A 24,236-nucleotide genomic window follows, 5' to 3' on the forward strand; every position below is an offset into this window, starting at 1 on the left:
CTGGTGGCGCAGTGGTTGAGAGTCCACCTGCCGATGCAGGGGACACAGGTTCGTGCCCCAGTCCGGGAAGATCCCACATGCCGCAGAGTGGCTAGGCCCGTGAGCCATGGCCGCTGAGCCTGCGCGTCCAGAGCCTGTGCTCCGCAACGGGAGGGGCCACAACAGTGAGAGGCCCACGTACCGCAAAAAAAAAAAAAAAAAAAAAAAGAATCCGCCTGCCAATGCAGGGAACATGGTTTCGAGCCCTGGTCCAGGAAGATCCCACATGCCGCAGAGCAGCTAAGCCCGTGCAGCACAACTGCTGAGCCTACGCTCTAGAGCCTGCGAGCCACAACTACTGAGCCTGCGAGCCACAACTGCTGAGCCTGCGCTCTGGAGCCCGCGAGCCACAACTGCTGAAGCCCGTACGCCTAGAGCCTGAGCTCCGCAACAAGAGAAGCCACCGCAATGAGAAACCCGCGCACCACAATGAAGAGTAGCCCCCGCTCCCCGCAACTAGAGAAAGCCCACGCGCAGCAAGGAGGACCCAATGCAGCAAAAAAAAAAAAAAAAGTCTCACCGATGGGCTCAGATCTTTAAGCCTGCTCCTGCCCATCCAGAAAGTAGCAGCTGCCTCTTGTTGGTCCTCCTCATGGTCTGGCTCTCATCCCTCCTGCTGCAGCAGGCCATCTGAGATGTTTTGGGGTAGATCCGGGGAGCTAAGGCTGAGCAGGGACCTTGGATTCCAGGTACAGGATCTGATCGCCCCTGGCGACTGCTGTCTCCTGAGTCTGTACTCGTGGCCTCTGCTTTCCCTTGAACCTGAGAGACGCTGCATTGGCCCATGTACATGTGCCACTTTGAGAGTTGGACGGGGTGGGTTCAGTGTTCCTGTGGACCCACAGGCTGCCTGTTCACCAGGGTCGTTCTTCTGCGGGGTCCATGGGCAGTCCTCAGCCGTCCCCTCTGGACTCCCTGGCCACGTCTCCCCTACAGACATGAAAAAGATAGGGAACGCTGTGAACGATGATGATGCCAATGAATTCCATGACTCAGTTGAAATCTGGGTGACAACAGGATAGACGTGGCCAAGGCAGAGACAGCTGCGGGTTAGAGGAAAGAACAAGAGACATAGCAAGAGAGAAACAGAGAAAGGCACAGACTACCAAAGCTCAGTCAAGAAGAAACTGCACAACGCTATGAACTTATTAGGAAATGTAATTCTTAGTTACAAACACAGAGAACAGGCTAGGGTGGGTTCACTGGTGACCTCCAGTAGACGGGGAAGGAGCTCAACAACGGCTCATTCACAGTGTGGAAGGCGACACCTCTGGGCCAGCATTGCCCTAATGAAAAACTTGACTCAGACGACACACAGACGCAAAACTCCTTCCTAAAAGTTTAGCAACTCATATTCAGCAACATATGAAAAGAACGGTAGTACGTCATGGCCAAGGGGCATTTATCCTAGGAATACAAAGTAGGTTTAACATTCGAACGTCAATCAGTGTGATTCACCGTATTAAAAACAGAAAATGCGTTTGACAGATTTTAACAACACCTTGTGGCCTTGGGTAAACCCCCTTGACCTCTCTGCTCCAATATTTCTTTTCTCTGACAAATGAACACAGCTAAACTATTCTCCCCAGAGGTTTCATTTTGATATAGAAATCTTGGGTTTAACTTTATTTCATAATAAAATAAATATAAAAATAAGATAGAAATATAAAAATAAAATGTAAAATTACTAAACAATTAAAATCAATAAAATAATAAAGATTATTTAAAAGTGCAAGTAATAAAATGGTAATTGAACTTCATCAAAATTAATCTGTTTTGCAAAAGATACTAAGAAAAAGAACAATAAAAAAAAGAATGAAAATGAAAAGGCAAGTATAGACTTGGAGAAAATATTCACTATATATGTATATTTAACAAATACATATATAATAACTACATGTTACAAATATATAAACTATACAAAGAATTCTTTCAAATCAATGACAACTGCTTTATAAGAGGCAAAATACTGAATATAAACTACAAAAAGTAGATAAACGGTTAATAAGCCCATGAAAAAATACTGTCATGGAGATGCAATTAAAACTGCAATAAATATCACAATAAATATCACTAGATATTTATAAATATATATAAATATCATTAGAATGGCTAACAAAAAATACTGACAATACTAATTCAATATGTGGCACAGTCAGAGCTCACGTGTTGCTGGTGGGAGCATTCATCGGTAAAACGACTCTGGAAAAAAACTAAGAATCTGCTAAAATCGAACCTGTGCACGTTCTGTGACCTGGCAGTTCCGCTCGTGGACACACACTCCACAGAAATGCACGTGTGTCCACCCAAAGCCAGGGTGTGTTAGCAGCAGCATTCGTAACTGGAACCCAGCCAAATGCCCATTGACAGAAGAATAGTTAAATAATTGTGATGAATTCATGCAATAGAAGGACTAAACCGCAGCTCCGGCAACATAATGGGGGTGGGGGCAGCATCAGCTGGGCTGCAGGGGGCTGCTCAGGGTTTGTTTCTTGGTCTGGACGCTGGTGGCGCAAGTATGTTTCACTTTCTGGGAAAACTCACCAAACTAATAATGATGTGTGCACCTTTCTGTATATTAAGCTTCAAGAGAAAGTTTTAAAAGGTTGTTGAATGAGTGCCTACCCACTTTGTATTTAGAAAGATCCTGCTAAATTGAAGTTGTACAAATTCCCCTCAAGGAAGATGAAAGTGCCCGTTTCCCCGACAGCCTCACCAGCAGTGAGCATCATCTTTTTAACCTGGGTCAATCTGATGGGTGAAAAATAATGTTATAACGAGGGTTATTTAAGGCAGTTCAGAACAGCAAAGGCACAGCCCCACCTGGAATTTTTGTGCATGTATTGGAACAGACATGTTTCCCCAGGTAATTAATGGATAGTAAGAGCTTCTGGAACTGTTAAGGGCCGTAGAATTCACCCCTGAGGGGCTGTGACCTCTGGGCCCTCAATTATGACAGATGCCCTGATGGCTGTCTCTGGCCATTTAAAGTTTCCTCCCTTCTTCCACTTATTTCTCTGTTTTTAATACCTTTAGTTGGGAAGTCATTTTCAGGGGCCATAACAGAAAAGGGATAGAGATTTGACAACCAAACAATGGAAATATTTTGAGAGGGTAGAGTCACCATAAAGCCAAAAGACAAGCAGCAAACTGGGAGAAGTGTTTGTAATATCTGTGATGAAGTTTAAGATCCAAAATATATAAAGAGCTGCCACAAACCAATAAGAAAATGATAAAGAGCCTAGGAAGGACACAGTCAAAAGATTTGAACCCACACAGAAGACGAAATAGAAATGACCTAGAATAATATGCAAAGATGCTCGGACTCACTGGCAATCAGGGGAAATTAATGTAAATCAGTACAGCCTGTTTGGAAAGACATTTGGGAGAATCTATCAAATGACCTGTGAAAAATGCCGCTTCCCCTGGACCAGTGATTCCACCTTCAGGAATTTATCCTACAGATACACATATGTCTGGAAATGATGTGTGTAAGGATATTCACACCAGCTTTGTAGGAGCAAAATATGGGAAACAGCGTCAACATCTCTCCATATAGATCTGCTTAAATAAAACCCCTCCATATAATTGACCACTTATGCAGCCATGCCAAACAACAAGCAGGCTCTGTATTGATACAAACAATATTTCCAAATTTTACTAAGTAAAAAAAAAGCAAGTTGCAGAACCATGTGTGATATCCCAATTTAAAAAAAATTGACATGTTTCCATATGCTCACGTAATTGAATAGAATCACACACCAGATACAATAGATACGCAGCAAACTTGAATGATGGTCATCTCTGTGGAGGGAAGGGCAGGGGATAGGAGGGGTGGGGACAGAAGACAGGAAAGCGTGATTTTTCTTTTTAAATCAAGATTATTGAGGTCTAGTTTACATACAATAAAATGTCAATACATTTTGGCAAACACACCTGTGTAACCACCATCTCAATCAAGACAACATTTTCTTTCTTTTTTTTATTTCATTTTTAAAAAATTTTTATTTTATATTGGAATATAGTTGATTTACAATGTTGTGTTAGTTTCAGGTGTATGGCAAAGTGATTTAATTATATATATATATATATATATATATATATATATATATATATATATATATATATATCTCCATTCTTTTTCAGATTCTTTTCCCATACAGGTTATTACAGAGTATTAAGCAGAGTTCCCTGTGCTATACAGTAGGTCCTTGTTGGTTATCATTTTGTATGTAGTAGTGTGTATATGTTAATCCCAACCTCCTAATTTATCCCTACCCCCCTCCCCTTTCTCCTTTGGTAACCGTAAGTTTGTTCTAGGTCTGTGAGTCTGTTTTGACACAGAACATTTTCAACACTGCAGAAAGTTTCATGGTTCCCCCCTCTTCGGGTCAATGCCCTAGCCCAGCCTCAGCCCCAGGCAATCACTGATCTGCTCTCTGTCACCATTTATTAGATTTCTCTTTTCTAGAATTTCACATAAATGGAACCATACAGCATGTCCTTTTTGTGACAATCCAGTGTCTGAATATTCTACAGTCTCTTCATTCTCTAGATGTTTGGGTTGTTTCCAGTGGGAAGCTATTTGTGAAATAAAGTTGCTGTGAACATTCATGTATAAGGTTTTATGTGGATATGTTTTCAATTCTCTTGGGTAAATACCTAGGAGCAGAATTGCTGCCTTAGGTAGGTGTATGTTTATGTTTAAAAGAAACCGCTAAACAGTTTTCCAAAGTGGTTCATCCACTCTACCTTCCCGCTCACAATTCGAAGTTTCCGGTAGATCCACTTTGTGGTTTTTAATTTTCATTTCCCTGATGACTAATGAACTCGGGCATCTTTTCATGTTCTTATTGGCTATTTGGATGGTCTCTTTTGTGAAGTGTCCATTTAAGTGTTTGATCTATTTTCTGTAGAGTTGTCTTTTTCTTCCTGGTTTGTAGGAGTTCTTTATATATTCTGCATACAAATGCTTGTTGAATGTCTGGACTACCAGTATCTTATTTGTGGCTTGCCTTCCTATTTTAATGATGTCTGCTGACGAACAGGAGTTATTCATCTTATACTTCAGTTTGTCCAGTTTTTCTGTACAATTAGTGTTTTTGTGTCCTGTTAAAGATATCTGACAACTATTTATTGAGCACATGCTATGTCCCGGGCATGACTGCTCTAGGCACTGGGAATGGAAAGTCCAAACTTCACTTCTAGGAGGCTTTCCTCCTAACACTTGCACACATGTGCAGACTGCATGTGGATATTCTGTGCTTCTGTTTGCTACAGCTAGTACCGTTTCTGCAGTACAGTTAGCAGAGGGGGATTTACTGTGATGATAGTGCCGCCGGGGCTTCAGCACCCTCACTTGTTCAGGCCTTTTACAAGACCCTGCACCTAATGTGTTGGTAGTTCTATAGTTTTTCCAAAAGAGGGCCCCTCGAATCGTATGATCCTCAGGCCCCACAAAACCTGGATCCACCCAATTATATCAGAAAATTGGAAGCCACAAAGACACTCATCAATTGGGTGATGGCTGAATAAGTTATGCCTCGGAGCTCTCCTTGGCTGTAGAAAAAGCAAGCTCTCCACGCAGCACAGAATCATGGTTAAGGGCATGGATTCAGGAGCCAGACAGCCTGGATTCAAATCCCAGCTCTGCTACATACTCATTGTGCAGCCTTGGGCAGGTTACCCAATCTCTCTGGGTGTCAGTTGCTCCATCTGCAAAATGGAGGGTAATGAGATTATCTATCTTGCTGGGTTGTTTCAAAGATTAAGTGAATCCATATATGTAAAGTGCTTAGAACGGTGCCTGGCACATAGTAGGCGTTATTTGAGTGTTTGCAGTTACACCACGAGCTGTGGGAGTGAGCACAGTGATATCTTGAGATACCATGTAGAAATCTGATGGCACTCTCATCTCTAAAAAGTCTGGCCTTGGACTTCCCTGGTGGCACAGTGGTTAAGAATCCACCTGCCAATGCAGGGGACACGAGTTCGAGCCCTGGTCCGGGAAGATCCCACGTGCCGCGGAGCAACTAAGCCCGTGCGCCACAACTACTGAGCCTACGCTCTAGAGCTCACGAGCCACAACTACTGAGCCCGCGCGCCTAGAGCCCGTGCTCTGCAACAAGAGAAGCCACCGCAATGAGAAGCCGGCGCACCGCAACGAAGAGTAGCCCCCGCTCGCAGCGACTAGAGAAAAGCCCGCGCGCAGCAAGGAAGACCCAACGCAGCCAAAAATAAATAAATAAATAAATTTATTTTACAAAATAAAAAATAAAAAGTGTGGCCCTGTTTCCTCATATTCTTTCCCCATGTCCCTGCCTTGGCCTGTCACCCCTGAAACCCACAAGGGAAGCCTCCCTTGTCTCTCCCAGCTTTTGGTGCTTTGCTGGCGATCTTTGGCATTTCTTGGCTTGTAGATACATCACTGCAGTCCTCCGTCTTCACATGGCTGTCTTTTCCTTCTGGTATGTCTGGGCATGTCCAAATGTTCCCCTTTTATAAAGAACATTTTTATAAGGAACATGTTTACAGTCATATTGGATTAGGGCCCACCCGATGACCTCATCTGAACTTGACCATCTGCTAAGACCCAAATGAGGTCACATTCACAGGTCCTGGAGTTTGGCCTTCAGTATATCTCTTTGGGGGACAGAATTCCACTCATAACACCCCTCCTTTATTCCACCCTCCATGTGGCAGCCCGAGGGGCAAAGCACAAACCGACTCTGTCCTTTCTCTGCTCAAAGTTCTTCCAAGATAATGGGATATTATCAGCCCTAAAAAGAAATGAAGCACTGCCATGACACGGATGAACCTTGAAAATACTATGCTGAGTGAAGGAAGGCAGACACAAAAGACCTCGTATTGTATAATTCCGTGTATAAGAAACGTCCAGAACAGGCAAATCCACAGAGCCAGAAAGTGGATCGGTGGTTGCCTGGGGTTTGGGGCTGGGGAGGGGGAATCGGGAGTGACTTTTGGGTGGGATGGAAATGTTCTAGAATTGATTGTAGTGATGAATGCACAACTCTGTGAAGATAAGAAAGTCATTGAACTACACACTTTAAATTGGTGAATTTTATGGTATTTGAATTATATCTCAATAAAACTGCTATCAAACAACTTCCCTGGCTCCCCAGCGCCCTCTGGAGGGATCCCGGCCTCATTGCCCGGCCCCACGTTCTGATGCATCCGCGCGGGATGACCCCACACTGTTGTGGACACGTAACATAAGAGGCTGCAAAGCCACACACAGGAGACACTGCCATGGACACATATAAGGAGGCCCCCAGTTATAAAGACTCACTTTGCCACATGATCCCACCCAGACACACCCCCAGACCGTACCAGGTGGCCCAGTGGTCTCGCCCACCATCCCAGCCAGACACCAAGGTGGTGTCTGTCAGGGATTCTGTCAGCTGTTGAGTATGTTTATCTCAATTGGGCATTCCAGAATTGGGGAAGTTATCACAGGATGGATTCGGGGATGCCCTGGGCCCACGGTGAGACGGACCTGAGTGGAAAAAAACCATTAGTCATCTGATCTAAATGAGCACCCCGTCTGACTGGTTGGCCACATTGAAGTTTGGGGTCTTTGGGAATCAGCGTGAGTTCAGAGCCGGTGTCTGGCAGTCCCCGAAAGGTCTGATTATTTCGTTTTTCCCAGTGCGCAGTGACCCTGGTCAAAGGCCGTAAGTCCCTTTGGGGAAGACCCGTAGAAAGATTAACAGTATGAATTTTGGGCAGTGTACTGGGGTCCTTCCTCGAGGGGACCCGGCCTCCCCTAATTCAAGGGGCCTTGGGTCTGTAACCTGGCTCAAGCCTGGGGATTGATGGAGGGCCCGTGACTCTCTGGTTTTAGGATTCAGGTTAGACTTTGGTTCACTAGACCCAGAACTCTTCCGCGTATGCAGACCAAGCCAGAACTTAGTGGAGAGGACCTCTATTTCCCTCCTAGGAGCGCCATGATCAACTCCCAGCGCCATGGTCTCTTCTGATTGTTGTTTGCGGGGCTGTCCTTTGTGGTGGCCACGCCCACCGCGGGGTGGTGGTCACGCCCACCTGGCCTTCGGCGGCTCAGTGCCGCGTCTTAGACCCTGCGGTCCCCGGATCGGATGATCCCACTGCACTTGTTTCCCAGTTCAGGGGCGGCCACCGTGAGGTCTGGTCTGCAGAGAAGAGCGGCCGTGGAGACACAACCAGGCTTTGGACATACGCAAGGTGGTCCCCAGTTATAAAGACCCACTGTCTTGTAGTCATGGACACGCACTCACACGGAGACATACAACCTATGAGGCACAGCGTGACAGCCACAGCCCTTCCTCGGTGACATACGTCCCATTCAGTAGTAGGCTCGGCGGCGGACACACTCCTGGAGGTGGCCGCTACACCGATGCCCCTCCCCACAATGGCACGTCGACCCCAGCATCCTAAGTCCATGGCCTCAGCAGTCATGCAATTGTCACACACACGCACATGCACCAACCCCGGTGACCACTTGGCCCTGCCATCCAGCCCCACACGGGCCACCCTGCAGACCCATCAGAGTCCCCGCCTCTCTGCCCCTTCCACTCAGCAACACCAACCCACTGCACAGGCAGCCTCAGAACTCCAGGTTCAGCTGGTTCCTCACCCCAGGAAGTGGGGGAGGTATTTTTAGTTACAATTAACCTCCCGCCCAGTTTCTCTCCTCCCCCACGGCACAGCCAATTGATTTAATTAGAGAGGATTAAATGAGAGGTATTTTCAACCAGGTGGGGGAGGGGGAAAGGAGAGCTTCCCCTCCCCCACCTGCCAGTGTCCCTTTGCCGGCCAGGCCAGGTTGCAGGAATACAAAGCCCTCCCCTTGATGTAGACCTCAGGCCTTGGCCCAGCCCTGCCCCCTCCCCCATAACCCTCCCCCACCGCCTTTAAAAGTGGGGAGGTGTCCGAAGTCCTTCTTGTTGTATATCCCTCGTCCATCCCACTTCAGTCCCCGGGAGTTCGGGGAGAGACAAACTGTAATCGTAGTCACCAAAACAATTTGTAACTCAGAAAACAATCGGTGATATAGGCCCTTTAGAAATCATAGACTCTTAGAATTCTATTTTTAAAAATGAGGGGTTGTGAGGCAAGTGGTTAGCTCACAGCCTGCCTGGGTTCTAATGGGAACACCCACTCTCCAGCTCTGTGACCCCGGGCGAACGATTTCACTTCTCTGGACCTCAGTTTCCTGATCTGGGAAATGTGGCCAGGGATCATACCTCCTCCTGGGGCTTAGTGGTAAGCGTTTACCAGATTGATAGGTATAAACCTCCTGGAACAGAGCCTGGCACAGCACGAACTAGAGAAAGGGTAAATAAGTGTGTAAAGGAGGCACCTGTACTCTCATCCCTACCCTGCTCTGCTTTTTATGACGCTGTCAGCTTCTCACAGACTAAATGATGTGCTCATTTATTTGGCCCATCGTGGGTCTTCCCCACTAGGACGTCCGCTCCCCCAGGGCAGGGTCTTGGGTTTGTTCACTCAAGTGCAGGGACGAGCAGAGGGTGCGTGTCCAGGGCATACCCGTGGCCAGGAGGAATGAATGACGAGGTGAAGGCGGCTGAGTCTCAGAACTATGGAATTTCTTCCTCCGTTCTTCACCTGTTTCCCAGGCACCTGCTGGGTATAGGGTGCTTGCTGTCTGAGGCCCCAGGTCACCACAGTGACAGAGAGAGACAAACTCCTGCCTTCTGGAAGTGCTGAGGTTCCAGCCAATAATGAATAGGCAAATAAGTGATGGAAAGAATTCCAGGGAGGGGGTGATGGGGGACAGGGAATGAGGTGAGAGAGAGTGGTGGACAGAGCGGGGTGCTTTGGTTTGGCTGTTCCTGTCTTTGCAGAGGTGACCTCTGAGCCAGGAAGGTGTCCCAGGCAAAGGGAACAGCCAGGACAGACACCCCGAAGGGGGACTGAGCTGGTCATTTTCCACAAACAAGGTCAGCCTGCTGGGGTATGTTACCATGTAGCCCAGTCACTCCTGTTGTCCCCACTGCCTGCCAGCAGAGCCCCCTTGCTGACCTGTGGCTGGCCACAGATACACAAGAGGGCCCTTTTGAAGCCACAAGAACTGCCCAGATCAGCCTACTACATCAACCTGTAGATTAATGTGCTAAAAATTAATTGGCCTTTTGAACCATGAAGCTTTGGTATGGTTTGTTACACAGCAATAGCTAACCGATACATACCGAGGGCCTGAGGAGAGAGCAGGATAAAAAGCATCAATTATTATTATAATTAGTGATTCATGAGCTTCAAACTGATGAGAATTTGAATCATGGAAGAGACCCACGAACTCAGATTGGTGGCCTTTTGTTTTTAAGACTTTATGCTTAAAAAAAAAGGTAGAAGACAACACAAGAGGGGAGTGGGGGAGGGGGAAAGAGGGTGGGCTGGGAGGATGAAGGGAACCTCTCTAAATGTCGGATCTGGGTGACCCTCCTTCCCTGATGGCCCCAGCCCACCCCCAATCCCTTCTCTGTCCTAGGGGTGGGGGGGTACCCAGCCGCCATCTTCTGAACTCCCAGGCCCAGGATCTCAGCTCAGGTTCCAGGCAGAGGTGAGGGCAGAAGTGGGGCACAGGGCCTGGAGGCCTTGTCTTTGTCCTTGAGAGACCCTCGAGTGGGTGCTCAGGCCCCTCATGTCCCGGCAGGGCCCCAGGGAGGTAGGCATTGAGTTGGGGGGGCCATAGGAGGTGGGGTCCTGAAGCCAGAGGGCCAGGCGTCGACCAGAAGCAGGTATGAACCTGGCAGTCACAGTCCAGAGGTTGGGGTCTGTGGAAAGGAGAGGAGAGGCCAAGTCAGGAGATGGAGAGGGCGTTTGGACCTACATCAGGCCTTCTGCGCTGTCCCCACCAGCCCCACAGTGAGAGGGACACAGAGAGAGAGACAGCGACAGAGGCAGAGAATCAGAACAGAAATGAAGGGAAAGAGACAGACAGAGATGAAAAAAAGACAAGGAGACAGTCAAGACAAAGAAAGAGATAAAGATAAGGAGGGCTTCCCTGGTGGCACAGTGGTTAAGAATCCACCTACCAATGCAGGAGACACGGGTTCGAGCCCTAGTCCAGGAAGATCCCACATACCGCGAAGCAACTAAGCCCGTGTGCCACAACTACTGAGCCTGTGCTCTAGAGCCTGTGAGCCACAACTGCTGAGCCCTCATGTCACAACTACTGAAGCCTGCGCACCTAGAGCCTGTGCTCTGCAACGAGAAGCCACCACAATGAGAAGCCCATGCACCGCAATGAAGAGTAGCCCCCACTCGCTGCAACTAGAGAAAGTCAGCGTGCAGCAACAAAGACCCAACGTAGCCAAAAATAAATAAATTAAAAAAAAAAAAGATAAGGCGAGAGGGACAGACAGAGCAGGATAGAGAAGAGACATGGAGATAATCAGAGATGGAGATGTGGAAAGAGAAAGAATGAGAGAGACAGAAATAAAGGGAGAGACAAAGAGGAAAAGGCAGGGATTGGGAGAGACAGAAAAGAGTGGGGAGAAAAGGCAGCTTGCTTGGGGAGCAGGATAAGAAGCTCCCTCCATCACTCTTGGTCCCAGAGGTCCCCTGACTCTGGACCAGGGCTCACCTGTCTGCAGTTGGTCAGGGCAGAGCTGAGACCCCCCATGGACCTGCCGGGCACTGAACAAACCTCTCCTCCCAGGCTCAGGCCTCCAGTGCTCTCCAAGCCTAAGCCCTTGCAGGTCTCCACTCTCATATCCCAGCCTTTCTGTGGGCCTTGATTTCATTACTCACCCAGTTGACACACCAGCCTCAGCCCAGCCCAGTCCCTTTGTATGTACGTGTGTGTGTAGTGAGGGACTTATAGCCTTTGCATATACTGTTCCTTCCTCTCCTGTCTCACTCCTCTTATTCTCCTGGTCTCGGCTCCAAAGTGCCCTCCTCCAGGAAGTCCTCCCTGAACACCCCAGCCTAGGCCCGATGCCCCCTCTGGGTTCTTCCAGTTCTTGGGTTCCCTCCTCCCAGCCCTGCCTACTGTAGGTCATTACTGTCTGGGGACAGATCTGTCTCCCCCACTGGACTGTGAGCCTCATGGGCACAGGGCTGGGCTGTCATGGTCACTGCTGTGTCCCCATCACCACCCAGCACAGGGCTGGGCACACAGCTGCTCAGGGAATGTGTATGGAATGAATGAATGAACAGATGCCAAACCAAGGAGTTTGGACCTCATCCAATGGGCACTAGGGAGCCACAGAAGGGTTTTAATCCAAGGAGAGTCAAGATCTGATCTGTGGGGCTTCCCTGGTGGCGCAGTGGTTGAGAGTCCGCCTGCCGATGCAGGGGACACGGGTTCGTGCCCCGGTCCGGGAAGATCCCACATGCCGCGGAGTGGCTGGGCCCGTGAGCCACGGCCGCTGCTTTAGAAACTCCAGGCAGCCTCTCAACCCTGGGCGTTTGCACATGCTGTTCCCTCTGCTTTTCTAAGCTGAGTGAACCTGCACAAGTGAACTCTTCTCTCCGAGCCTCAGTTTTCTTATCTGTAAAATGAAAATAATAATAGCTTCTCTCTTTTGGGGTTATTGTAAAGACTGAGGAGATACTCTAGACTGAAGACTTGGGAGAGTAAAAGAATGCACCCTGCTACCTTGCCCCCAACTTTCTGCCCAGTGGTCTCCTATTCATCCTTCAATGCCCTACCCAGAAGCCACTTCTTCTATAAAGTCTTCCCTGATATCTCAGAGATAGCTGATGATAGCTGTGTTTTATTGTTTGAACTGTTGGACTAGATTGCCATTGGTTTCTAATGTCCACTTCCTCATGAGCCCAGAATCTTCTCAAGAGCTGTACCCTACCTGAGGCATGTCAATATGTGTTTGGAAATGTATGTAATATGTGGATGGGTGGATGAGTGGGTGGGTAGGTAGGTGCGTGAATGCATGGGTAAGTTGACAAGTGGGTGGACATGTGGGTGGGGGGATCAATGTGGAGGTGGGTGAATGAGTGGGTAGCTGTATCTTCTGATGGATGAAGGGTGGTGGATACACACATGGATGGATCCACGGGTAGGCAGGTAGGTAGGTAGGTGGATGAATGCATGAATAGGAGGGTGGATGTGTGGGTGGATGGATCAGTTTGGAGGTGGATGGATGAGTGGATAGGTGGGTGGATAGATGAATGAATGAGTGGATGAATGTATGTTTGGATGGATGCGGGGGTTGGTGGATGATTGACGGATGGATAAATATATGTATGGGTGAATTGATGGATGGATGGATGGATTGGAGAACCCTCAGTTCAGAGACGCAGGCTGACCCTGCCCTGGGTGGGCTCACTGTTGGAGTCTGGAGGTCTTACGAGGGGTTGAGAATAGCACACTCTCCAACCTAGTGCCCCTAGACCTAGGACACTCACATCTCTCCTGACTCCAGCCTCTATAAATAATGCCACTCTCCTTCTAAGTTCAAACTCATCCCCATTGATCCTGGAAGACAAAAGAGGAGTGTTAGTGGTCTTCACCAGACACCCCCATATGCCCCACTCCCCCTTCCTTCCCCAGGGGACTCCTCTATCAGGACAAACTGAGTCATCCTTTAAGAGGGTGCTGGTCCTTTAAGGAAAAGTGGAGCTTTCCAATGGGTGGTTGAAGCCTGGAAGAAGCAAACTCTGGGAGGAAAGGTGGGAACCAGGAAATCTGCATTTGCATCTTCGACTCCCCTTTTAAGCAAATGAAGCTAGGTATTTTTCAAGAACTTAATCCCAGAAGGTGGGGCACATTGTTTGGAGGAGGGGCCTGGAGTGCTGGGGGTGTGGCTTAGTTAGGGGGCGGGGCTTACCTGGGGGCCTGACAGTCACTTGTGGCTGAGTCTCCGTGTAGGCCCCCATGGGCTGGCCCTCTGGGCTGAAGGCTGCACCCTGCCCTGCTAGGGGAGTTGACGGGTGCAGGCTGAGCCCCAGGATGCCCGGTTCAGGCTTTGATACTCCCCCGGCAACACTAGGCCCTCTCTTCCCACCTTCTCCCTGTACCTGTGCGGTTGGATTGATCGATCATTGGTTGCACGATGCGTCTGCGGGCATTAATGAACCTGGGAGGGGGCCATGGAAACGGAGGAGGGTGCAAAGAGGGAGTAGAAGAGAGACAGAAATGAATACACAGGGACAGAGAGAGAGCAGGCAAGAGAGGACGGATACAGGGGCGGCAAAGCAGAGGCAGGACGAAGAGAGGCTCCGAGGGGCTGTGGGGCCTCCTTCAGCACCGCGGACAGCGCCCGGCCTCCCACCCCGGGCTGGCCCACGGAGCGCCCAGGCCTCCGGTGTCACTCACCAGTTGTTGACTTGTAGGATGGTGAGCCCCGTGTCCTGGGACAGCTGTTTCTTCTGCTCCTCTGAGGGGTACGGGTGCTGTGGCCACCAGCAAGAGTCACCCTGCTTGCCTGGTTGCCCTCTGATCCCCCAGGCCTGGCCTGCCCAGGTCCCAGGGAGTTGGTGAGCCCAGGCTGAGGCAAGGCCGGGACAGCTGGCGGCCTGTCTGAGCTTCTCCGTGTTCCCCGGGGCCCAATGGAGGGAGGCAGAGCCAAGCTTCGGGCAATTACACCGGTGGGTGTCCCCCAACCTCTTCCAGCAATTAGAGGCTAATTGGCCAGCTCTCATCGGGGAGGTGGAGCTGCGGGAGGGGGGAACTGGGGGAACTCCACCTCCCTGGGGAAAGGAGGCAAAGCCCAGCACCAGCCCTCTCTGAGTCCGACAGGTCCTTGTGCATGTCTCTCCCCGTCACAATCTCTACCTTTCTCTGTGTCTGTCTGTCTGTCCCTCCCCCAATGTGACTCAGTCTCCCCCTGTGTCTCTCTTGCTCTGACTCTGCTCTCCATAACTCCCCATCTCTATCTTTGTTTCGGCCTCTCCCTGTCTGTCCTCCTGTCTCCCTGAGGCAGGGTGGTTTGCTGATTAAGGCCAGACTGCCTGCATTTGAACCCACTTCTGGCTGTGAGACCTCTGGGCCTCAGTCTCCTCATCTGCGAAATGGAGCTAACGACATCGCTGTCCTCATGGGGTATGTTTGGCTGGATGGTGGATGACTGATGGGTGGGTGACTGGATGGGAGGGTCTGGGGCGGGGGAGAGGACTGAATGAGTCCAGAGCCCTGAGTGGCACCTGGCACACAGGTAGTGCTCATGGATGTGTGCTCTTGTCAATCCCCATCTGCTTGAGATTTTCCCTCAATATTTCCCTGCTGCCTCAGTCTCCCGTCTCTGGGTCTCTCTCCGGGCCTCAGTTTCTGTGTAGCCATCCTTCTCCATCTCTCTCTCTGCCCACCCCGCACCAGGGCCCCAGGGCTCTCACCGAGAGGTGCTGGAACAACCAGGCTCTCATGATGTTGGTGGCCACCTTGGGGAAGATCCCTCTCTTCTTGTTCTGCCGGCGCTCGTGGTCCAGCTCTTCGTCCTCTCCCCCAGAACTGGGAGAGGCCACATTTGTGTCTAGTCCATCTCCTGAGCAGGGAGAGGCATGCTGTGCTGTGGACGGGAAAGGTGGGGGACCAGAGGGACCCAGAACTTTCCCCCAAGGCACCACTCCACACGCCAGTCATCCTTGCCCCTCTGGAAGTCCTACCTGCTGTCTAACTTCAATCCTCAGACTGACTCCCACCTTTCCCCTCCACTTCTCAAGCTTCTCACCTTGGTCACTGGAGTTGTCACCACTCTGGGAGGCCAGGCCCCCGCTGGATGGACCCGGGGTCCCCAAATGTACAGACCCGCTGTCTTCTTGGTCTCTAATCCATGTAGTATTCTGGAAAATAAGACTCGGAAGTCAGTGCCAAGGCTTGGGGTATAATACACTACAGTGGCTAAGACCACGGGCTCTGGAGCTAGGAGCCCTGAGTGTGAAGACTGTGTCTGCCTCTCTCCTGGCTGTGTGTGACCTTGGGCAAGTCACTTCACCTCTCTGTGCCTCAGTTTCCTCCACTGCAAAAATGGAGGACAACCATCCCCACCCCCCTCACAGAGTGTGGTAAGGATTCAGTGAGTTAATTTACATAAAGGCACACCGCAGTCACTCAGGAAAGGTGAGCTTGTACAGATCTCTGGCACCTGATCAGAAATCCCGGGAAGCCAGCGCTCTTTCAAAATTCAAAACTTTTCATATCTTTAGGCAGTGCACACGCCACTATTTCCTAACACCTCCACAGTGTCTGGGGCGTAACCTCGTCATCAAACTCATTAACATTTCTGCAGCAAAATGGATGAATATTTAACTAAGTGGAATAAATAAAGGCTGTAAATAGCCTCTCAGTTCAGGTCAGATTTTGCTGCCAAATAAATCTGCACTAAACTTACGGGGAAAAAAACACCAACTTCTAGTTTTCAGAGATTTGGTGGTCTCCAAATTGCAGATCAGGGAGTCGGGGGTTGTATTTTCTTTATCCAAACTCCTACACACTTTGAGGAACTTGACAATGTGTTGAATTCACCCCCTGCCCCAGCTCTGTGTCCCAGGAGGCCTACCCACCTGTATAGATACATCATTTCTTTGTCATTTGGTTTAAGGTTCTTCAGTTGTTGGGAGGCAGACTGGGTGGAGGTGGGGATGGCAACAGCCGCCTGCTGTTGCTGAGCCCTGGGGTACACCCCTGCCCCTGGTGAATGTCCTAGACCCTGCCCTCTGCTTCGTAATTAGCCCCTCACCCCTGCAAACGGATGCAGCATTTGTGTCCTTCCAGGGCTCAGCCTGAGACACGGCACCTTAGAGCAGCTTTCTCTGGGCTCAGAACATCTGTGTGCAATTTAGAGTCTGAGGGCTTTGGGGATGGGCTGTGTGCAGACGACAGAATCACGAGGTCTGAAGGCTTTGAGCCCTGCTGGGACTGTCACCCTGCCCTTCTGGCATTGGATCTGATCGGATGAGCGTCCATGCCAGTGTACCTGACGCTGTCCTGAGACTGTCATGCAGCACGTGAGTGTGAATGTGCTTACGTCCGTGCCCGACAAGGCAAGGTTGTCCCTGGAGAAGAGGTGTCACGTGGGCAGAGCTGAGACACGCAGCCGTATTTGAGCGTGGTTGTGTCACTCTCTCAACCGGCCAGGTGGCTATACCTGGCAAATGCAAGGCTACGTTTATTTTTCTAAGCTTGTGGCTGTAGTTCTAGGGGTTGGGGTCCTATTTGGGAGACAGTGTGTGGTTATCCTGAGTCCTGCATGAGTGGGCAGGCAGCTCCGTGATTCTTTGGCGGGGGACGATGGCCAGAGGAGTGTGTTGGCAGCTGTGTGAAGATACAGAATATGGCTACGTCTCCGAGGGAGTTGTAACTGGTCAGCACACGCACATGGTGGGCTACTGAGTGGGTGCATAATACGGGCTGTGGGGCAGAGGGTCCCTGAGGCTCGTCTGTGACTGCTGTGTGCGCCTGCTCCAGTCTGCGTGGTTGTGGTATGGCCACGTGCCTGTATTTGGGTGTCATGCTGTATAATTGCTGCGTTGATAGTGTGACCACCTTGTGGGTATGGGCCTCACTGGGATCCGCACAGCTGTTGTGTGATTGTTGCCTGGGTGCCTAAGTCTATGAAACTATAGTCTGATTGTATCTGAGACTGAATGAATCTGGGGCCACGTGGCCACTGAGTGGCAAGGTGTGTGCCCACACCTACAGCAGTCCAATTGTTAAGAGGTTAGGGTAGGACTTCCCTGGTGGCGCAGTGGTGAAGAATCTGCCTGCCAATGCAGGGGACACGGGTTCAAGCCCTGGTCTGGGAAGATCCCACATGCCGTGCAGCAACTAAGCCCGTGCGCCACAACTACTGAAGCCCGCGCGCCTAGAGCCCGTGCTCCGCAACTAGAGAAGCCACTGCAGTGAGAAGCCCGTGCACTGCAAGGAAGAGTAGCTCCCGCTCGCCACAACTAGAGAAAGCCTGCATGCAGCAACGAAGACCCAATGCAGCCAAAAATAAAGAAATAAATTTATAAAAGAGAAAAAGAGGTTAGGGTAGCGTGTGTGTGTGTGCGTGTGTGTGCAAGCACTGTGGCTGCTCTGGGTCTAAGTGTGGCTGTAGCTGAGCTTATGTCGTAGGATCTGGGGCCATTTGGCTCCATCTCCAGCTGGGTGGCTGTTACGTTGTTGAGGTGTGTATACTGCACACACACACACACACACACACACACACACACACACTCTCTCTCTCTCTCTCTAGAATGGCAGTGTCTCAATCAGGCTGTGTGATCTATGATGCTATTATGCCGTTGGGCTGTGAGTGTTTAAGTATGTGGCATATGCTATCACCTTACTGTGAGTGTAATGGGTTTTGTGGCTGTGAACCTATGTGGGTGTAGCCAAGTCTGTGTGTGGCATCTGCAGCTGTTGGGGTGTGTATGCGTCCTGTCATCCAGCTGTATTGCAGTCTGTGTGGCTGTTGCATAGTTGGTGCCTGTCCTGTGGTCAGGCCATGTCTGACTGTGCCTGTCTCAGGCTGTGTGGTGTGTTGTGTGTGCCCTGATACTGGAACCCAGCTCTCTGGGCATGCCTTTGGTTTCAGGGCAATGCCTGTCGCCCCATCCTGGGGCCCACCTGATCTGGGAGGCTCGGGCAGGAGGCCGGGTAGTCGTCGAGATCCTCCCTGCAGCCGCCGTCCCGATCCTCGATGACCAGGTCGATGGGCATCTTTCCCTTGAGGCAGGTGATGTAGCGGTGACAGAAGTTGTCGCACAGGTCGTGGACCTGAGGGGGCACCGGGGTACTGGGGGGGCCACCCGGGGGCCAGGGCTGGGGTGTATAGGGATGGGGGTGGCCTTCTGCTCCAACTCTGGTGGGGAGAGAGCCTGAAGGAGGGGTGGAGGGGGCAAGAAGGGAAGGGATGGGGGGCAAGTGAGGGCGTGAGGGGAAGTGAGGAGCACTCACCTTCTCCAGCTCCAGCAGGTGGAAACGGAGCACTTGAATGGCTTGTATCATCTGAAAACAGAGACACAAGAGGGGAGGGATAGAGGGAGCGAGGGAGCGAGACAGAGAAGAAGGAAGAGGAGAAGGCGAAAAAAGAGAAGAAGGAGGTGGAGGAGGAGAAGAGGAAGAAGAAGAGGAAGAAGGAGAAGGAGAAGAACGAGGAGGAGGAGGAGGAGGAGGAGGAGGAGAAGGAGAAGGAGGAGGAGAAGGAGGAGGAGAAGGAGAAGAAGGAGAAGGAGAAGGAGAAGAAGATGAAGGGGAGGAGGAAGAAGAAGAGAGAGAAACAGAAAAAGTGCATTGGATGACAAACAGAAAAAAGAGTGCAAAGAGAGACAAAGACAAAATGACAGGGGCAGAGAGAAACAGAGAACAGAGATGGAGACCCAGAATTAAGGAACAAGGGAGTGTGAGATTGAGATCAGAGACAAAGAAAGAGAAGCAAGAGGTGCAAGAGACAGAAGAGGACCCATCACAAGAAGAGTGAGTTAAGGTATGCTCTAATAATAGCACCACATCCTTTGCCTGCTTGCCCTTGGATCCATTTCCCACCCTTCACCTGAAAACTACATTTCCCAGAGTCCTTTGCCAAAGGGTTCAGCCAATAGGAAGCTCTGGTGGGAGCTGGAAAGCAAAAGGAAGGGACAAGTCGGGGTGTTTCTCCCTCTCTCTCCCTCTCCTCCTTCTCTTCCCTTTCTCCCTCTTCTCTCTCCTCTCCTCTCTCCTTTACAGCTAACTGCTTTTATTCATTTTGATGTGAGCCCTGTTCTGACTGATAGAACAGCAAACACTTAATGAGTCCCCATTCAGTGCCAGGCATTGTGCAACAGGCTTAACTCTCTTTAACTCATTATACACTCGCAACAGCCCTACAAGATAGAAATTCTTACTAGCTACACTTTACAGATGAGGAAAACGGGGCCCAGGGAGCTGGAACTACCTGCCCTGGTTCTTAGAACTAGTAAGTAGAGAGCTGGGATTCGAACTCAGGCCATCGAGTCCCTGTTCTCAAACTCTAGGCTACACTGCATTGCAAATGGGCAACAATGATCACTATTTGAGGACGTGGGCCAGGCGGTCTCCTCTTTGCTCCCACAACCAATCCCAGGGCTATGGAGAGTGGAACAGGAGACCCCCTTGGAGGAGAAGGAGTTGGGGAGGGCCCAGGTCTCACCAGATTGTCCAGCTCCGGGTTGGAGGAGAAGAGAGGCCTCTCGGAGCGGACCTGGGAGAAAGAGAGAGGCCAGGGAGGGCACATCCTGTCTCCTGCCCACCCCACTTCACTGGTTCTCCTGGCGCACAGCGGATGGTGGGTGCCCACCTGCTTGGCAAAGGCTGCGATGTCCTCATTGAAGGAATCGGAGGAGCATACATCACTGCCTGGGGGTGTGCCCAGCCCAGTCCCAGCCCCATCACGGGGAGAACACGTGGCCAATTCACATTTCTCAAAGACCAGGGCCAGCAGCGGGAAGAGCGGGTGTCTGGGGAAAGCAGGGGGTGAGAGTTCACGAGGGGAGGGCAGGGGGGCTGGGAAATATGGCGCAACCGGGAGGTGGAGAGGAGACCCAGAGGGAAGAGGTGGAGAGGTAGAGACAGAGTGAGACAGAGTCAGAGAAGAGAAACATATCCAGAGAGACAAAGAAACAGGGCGGGGGCACATCCCGAGACCCCATGGAGCCCTCAGCCTTGTCCCCACTCACCCGTAGATCTCATCCTTCTCCCTCCTCAGGCCATCACTATCCAAGCCCAGGGGCGGGGGCTGGGGAGGCCGGTGGGGGCCGTAGGGCCCGGGGGCTCTCGGTGCCGAGGGCACTGCCTCCGAGAAGCCAGCCAGGGCTGCAGTGCTGTCCACGATGCCGGGGTAGTGGGGCAGCTCATCGTACTGGGTGGGGGGAGGTGAGAGGGGAAGAGCCCCAGGGACGTGTCAGCACCAACAAGAAACCTCCCTACCCTCGCACCCAGGAAATGCCCCCTCCTTGCCCCAGTCACCTGCCCTACTGTCCCCCAGTGTCCCAGCCTTGCTCCCTTAGGCCCCCGATGTCCCATGGAGCTGTCTGGGTGGGACTGAAGGCCCTGTCTTCAAGCCTTCCTTTGGACCCGTGGACTGTGAAAAATGTCCCGTCAGAGATTCCCAGTGTGTGGGCAGGAGGGTCCAGGGGAGAGAGACTGACCCAGGTCTTGGATCTGAGGGTCAGGGTTGGGGGGGGTCAGGGATTGGCTGGCTGGTAACTGCTAGCTTCTCACAGAGAGTTAGGGGAGAGAGATTCAGAGAGAGGGAGAGAGATGTGAGAGAAGAGAGAGACTGGGAGGGAGATGCAAGAGAAAGACAGAGGGAAGGAGAGATTAGAGGGAGAGAGAGAGAGGGAGGGAGAGACAAAAAAGGTGGAGAAAGAGACAAGAGATAAAGAGAGATGTAGAGTCAGAGGGAAGAGCAGAGAGGGAGAGAGACACACACAGGGAGAAGATACAGGAGAAACAGGCAAAGGGAGACGGGGGCAGAGAGAGAGAGAGAGAGGGAGGCAGAGACAGAGACAGAGAAGGGGAGAGAGAGGAGGGGAGAGAAATCGATTCTCGCTCCTGGGCACTGCCCATCAAAGCAGTTCATTGTTTGTACACAAATGTACACATACAGTCTCCCCCGCTTCAATTTCATTTCACAGATGAATATGCACGTCTGAGTGCATCTTAACTTGTCACACTCCACTCCCCATGTGGACCCACCACACACGCGCGCACACACACACAGCCAGAAGCCAGGCGCAGGAATGAATGAGTGGGTGAATGAATCAATGCGCGAGACATTTAGCACAGTGCCTGGCGCACAGTCAATAAACACTTGTTGAACCAAAGTGTAACCCGGCTCAACCACACCAACGCACTTGTGCCAACAGCCCCAAAGAGAAATCACGCGTGAGATTTCTGTGTCCTGTCACCACAGAAGCACACGCACCGGTGAAGCCAGGGGACCTTTAAGTCACCCACGTCCAATCCTTTCCTCGGAGATGAAGAAACTGAGGTTCAAAGAGGCAAAGGGACTGGAGAGGGGGAGGTACCAGTGTTCCTGCCATAGCGGGTGTGTGCACGGAGGGCTCTGAGTGTGTGCACGGAGGGCTCTGAGTGTGTGTATGTGTCTTTCCTTTTCTCCTAACTTCTCCTGAGCACTGAAGTTAAATCCAACTGCCCCCCCCCACCGTTCATCGCACATCTCAGGATGTCCTCGAATCCTGCGGTATTCCTGCCCCCCTCCACCCCCAAAGGTGCCTGCTCACCTCTTCGCCTGTCTCTCCAACCCCAGGACAGCGGAAGAGAATCCCTTGGCCCTGCCTGGTGAGACCCACCTCTCCCAGCACTGTCCCCACGCCTAACCCTCTGGAGGACATGGAACAAAAGTACACCAGGGAGAAGAATAGGGGAGGGACGAAAAAGAAGGGAGGGGGGTAGGATAACGGGCCTGAGATGGAGGGGAGACCAGGGGCAGAGAGGGGAGACTGAGGGGCAGAGAGAGGGGAGACCCGGGGTTAGGAAGAGGGGAGATTCAGGGGCAGCGAGAGGGGAGGCAGAGAAAGAGATGGTGGAGAGAGCGGGATGGGCTGATGGGGGCCAGAGCTCCCCAGGGAGGAGATGGAAGGATGGGGGATGCGACCACCGGCCGGGGCACAGGATCGTCCGCCCTCAGACCTACCCTCCGGGCCATGGGCTGATGCCGGCGGCAGCTCCCGGGTCCCTCCAGGGCCTGGCCGGCGGGGAGGGCGCAGCCAGGGGCAGCGGCCCCAGATGGCCCGAGGGGCCGACGCCAGGGGGTGGGGCAGGAGGCTGGGTGCCCGGCCCCCCCACCCCCACCGCCGTCAGCGGCAGGCGCCGGGCCGTACGGAGGCTCCGAGCATGGACCCCCAGCCTCCTGCCCCCGCGGGGGTCACAGCTAGGGGCTCCTGCCAGCGAGGGCAGGGGCGAGAAGGCGGGGGAGGGCCGCCCGAGGCCCCCTCCCCGGGGCCCCCAGTCCCTCCCCCGGGTCCTGGGAGGATGGAACCAGCCCGAGATCCACAGACCGAGAGGCGGGGGAGAGGGGGGCGCGAGGGGGCCCGGCCCGGGGGGCGGGCGGCGGGCGGCGGCTCCCAGCGCGGTGCGGGGTCCCGGCGTTGGCGGGCCGGAGGGATGCTGGCGGCTTCGTCTCTCCCCCTCTCCCCCTCTCCCCCTCTCCCGGTCTCTCCCTCTCTCTGTGGTCACATCCGGAAGTTCCACAGCGGAGATGCTTAACCCACTGTCCGCCGGCGGCTCGGCCGCTGGAGGGGCGGGGCGGGGCGGGGCGGGGCGGGAGCGTCCGGAGCCCCTCCCCTCCCGTCGCCCTCCCCACTCCCGGGGGCTGCGGCCGCTCTCGGGGGCGGTTTTTTGTATGGGAGTCTCGCAGCGTCTGGTCTGCCTCGGTCCCCACCCCTCCTGCCTTCCTCTCTCCACGTCGCGCGCTCGGGTCTTCTACGCCTGTCCCCCTCCCGGCCGCCCCAGGTCCCTGTCTCTCTATCTCTCTCTCCCCCCTTTCCTCCTCCTTTCCACCCGACCCCGTCTCTCTCTCTCTCCATCTCCCTGCTTCCCTTTTTTCGCTAGGTCTTCGAGTCTCTCTCTCTCCATTTCTTTCTCTCTTTTTCTCTCTGTCTCTGTGTCTGTGTCTCTCTCCCATCCTCTGCTCCCCACAGCTCTGCCCCGCTCCTGGCCGCCCACGCTCCCACTCAGGCCCTCAGATCAGTGCCTCTCCCCCTCCTCCTTCCCCTGTTCTCTCTCTCTCTCTCTCTGACTGGGAGACAGCTCAGAGGAGAACCAGAGGCTGGAAGTAACCAAACCCTATGATGTACTTTCTCTTCCTTCTCCAGCCCCGCCCCCCCCCCCCAACTTCCCACCCCGGGAGACAGGGACACTTGTGCGCTTGCCTGAAGCTATCTGTGTGTGTGTGTGTGTGTGTGTGTGTGTGTGTGTGTCCCCAGCTGTGTCTGTCTGTGTGTCTGGTTGTTGGATCATGCCTGGTGTGGGTGTGTTGTTTCTGTTTCTGAATATAGTGGGTGTGTAAGTGGTGTGTGTGCGCACGCATGCGCGCACATGCCTGGAAATACCACTCTGCCCTTCTGCCAATGTTTCACCTTTGCCTTTTGGAAGTTTCTTAGCCTGAAACCCCCTCAACAGCTCTCAGGGAGTTTGTGATGGCATCTCCAAAATTGAGGGTAAACGATGTGCCTGGTTACACATCTGCTGGAGAGCAGGTTCACAGCTTTGACCTGATTCCCGGAGGAGCCTGGGACCCAGGCAGCCT

At 52.1% G+C, this 24,236-nt stretch overlaps 1 protein-coding gene across 4 annotated transcripts; it reads right to left on the reverse strand.

Moving 5' to 3' along the window:
* Window positions 1–10,412: 10,412 nt before the first annotated feature.
* Window positions 10,413–23,194, reverse strand: MEIS3 (Meis homeobox 3). Of its 4 annotated transcripts, none has more exons than XM_079908048.1 (13): window positions 22,623–23,194; window positions 20,641–20,822; window positions 20,262–20,421; window positions 20,115–20,165; window positions 18,905–18,955; window positions 18,575–18,673; window positions 15,693–15,804; window positions 15,358–15,506; window positions 14,342–14,418; window positions 14,044–14,102; window positions 13,854–13,937; window positions 13,432–13,501; window positions 10,413–10,835 (listed from the first exon to the last, which is right to left on the reverse strand). In XM_079908048.1, the coding sequence occupies exons 1-12, from the start codon at window positions 22,632–22,634 to the stop codon at window positions 13,452–13,454; spliced, it is 1,086 nt and encodes a 361-aa protein (XP_079764174.1). In that variant the 5' UTR covers window positions 22,635–23,194; the 3' UTR covers window positions 10,413–10,835; window positions 13,432–13,451. The 4 variants fall into 4 exon arrangements, with proteins under 4 accessions (XP_079764174.1, XP_079764173.1, XP_079764172.1 ...); XM_079908047.1 differs by having other exon boundaries at window positions 13,854–13,940; XM_079908046.1 differs by having other exon boundaries at window positions 18,575–18,724.
* Between the last annotated feature and the right edge of the window lie 1,042 nt (window positions 23,195–24,236).

This window comes from Stenella coeruleoalba, assembly GCF_951394435.1.
Source record: "Stenella coeruleoalba genome assembly, chromosome: 20".
Taxonomy (NCBI): Eukaryota; Metazoa; Chordata; class Mammalia; order Artiodactyla; family Delphinidae; genus Stenella; species Stenella coeruleoalba.

Bases quoted from the DNA above. Each gene is read 5' to 3' on its own strand.
- MEIS3 (XM_079908045.1), bottom strand. The intron at 14,103-14,341 runs GTGAGTGACACC...GCCCCCTCCCAG, and splicing joins ATCCTACAAGTCAACAACTG to GTTCATTAATGCCCGCAGAC. The intron at 13,941-14,043 runs GTACAGGGAGAA...CAACTCCCCTAG, and splicing joins CGATCAATCCAACCGCACAG to CAGGGCAGGGTGCAGCCTTC.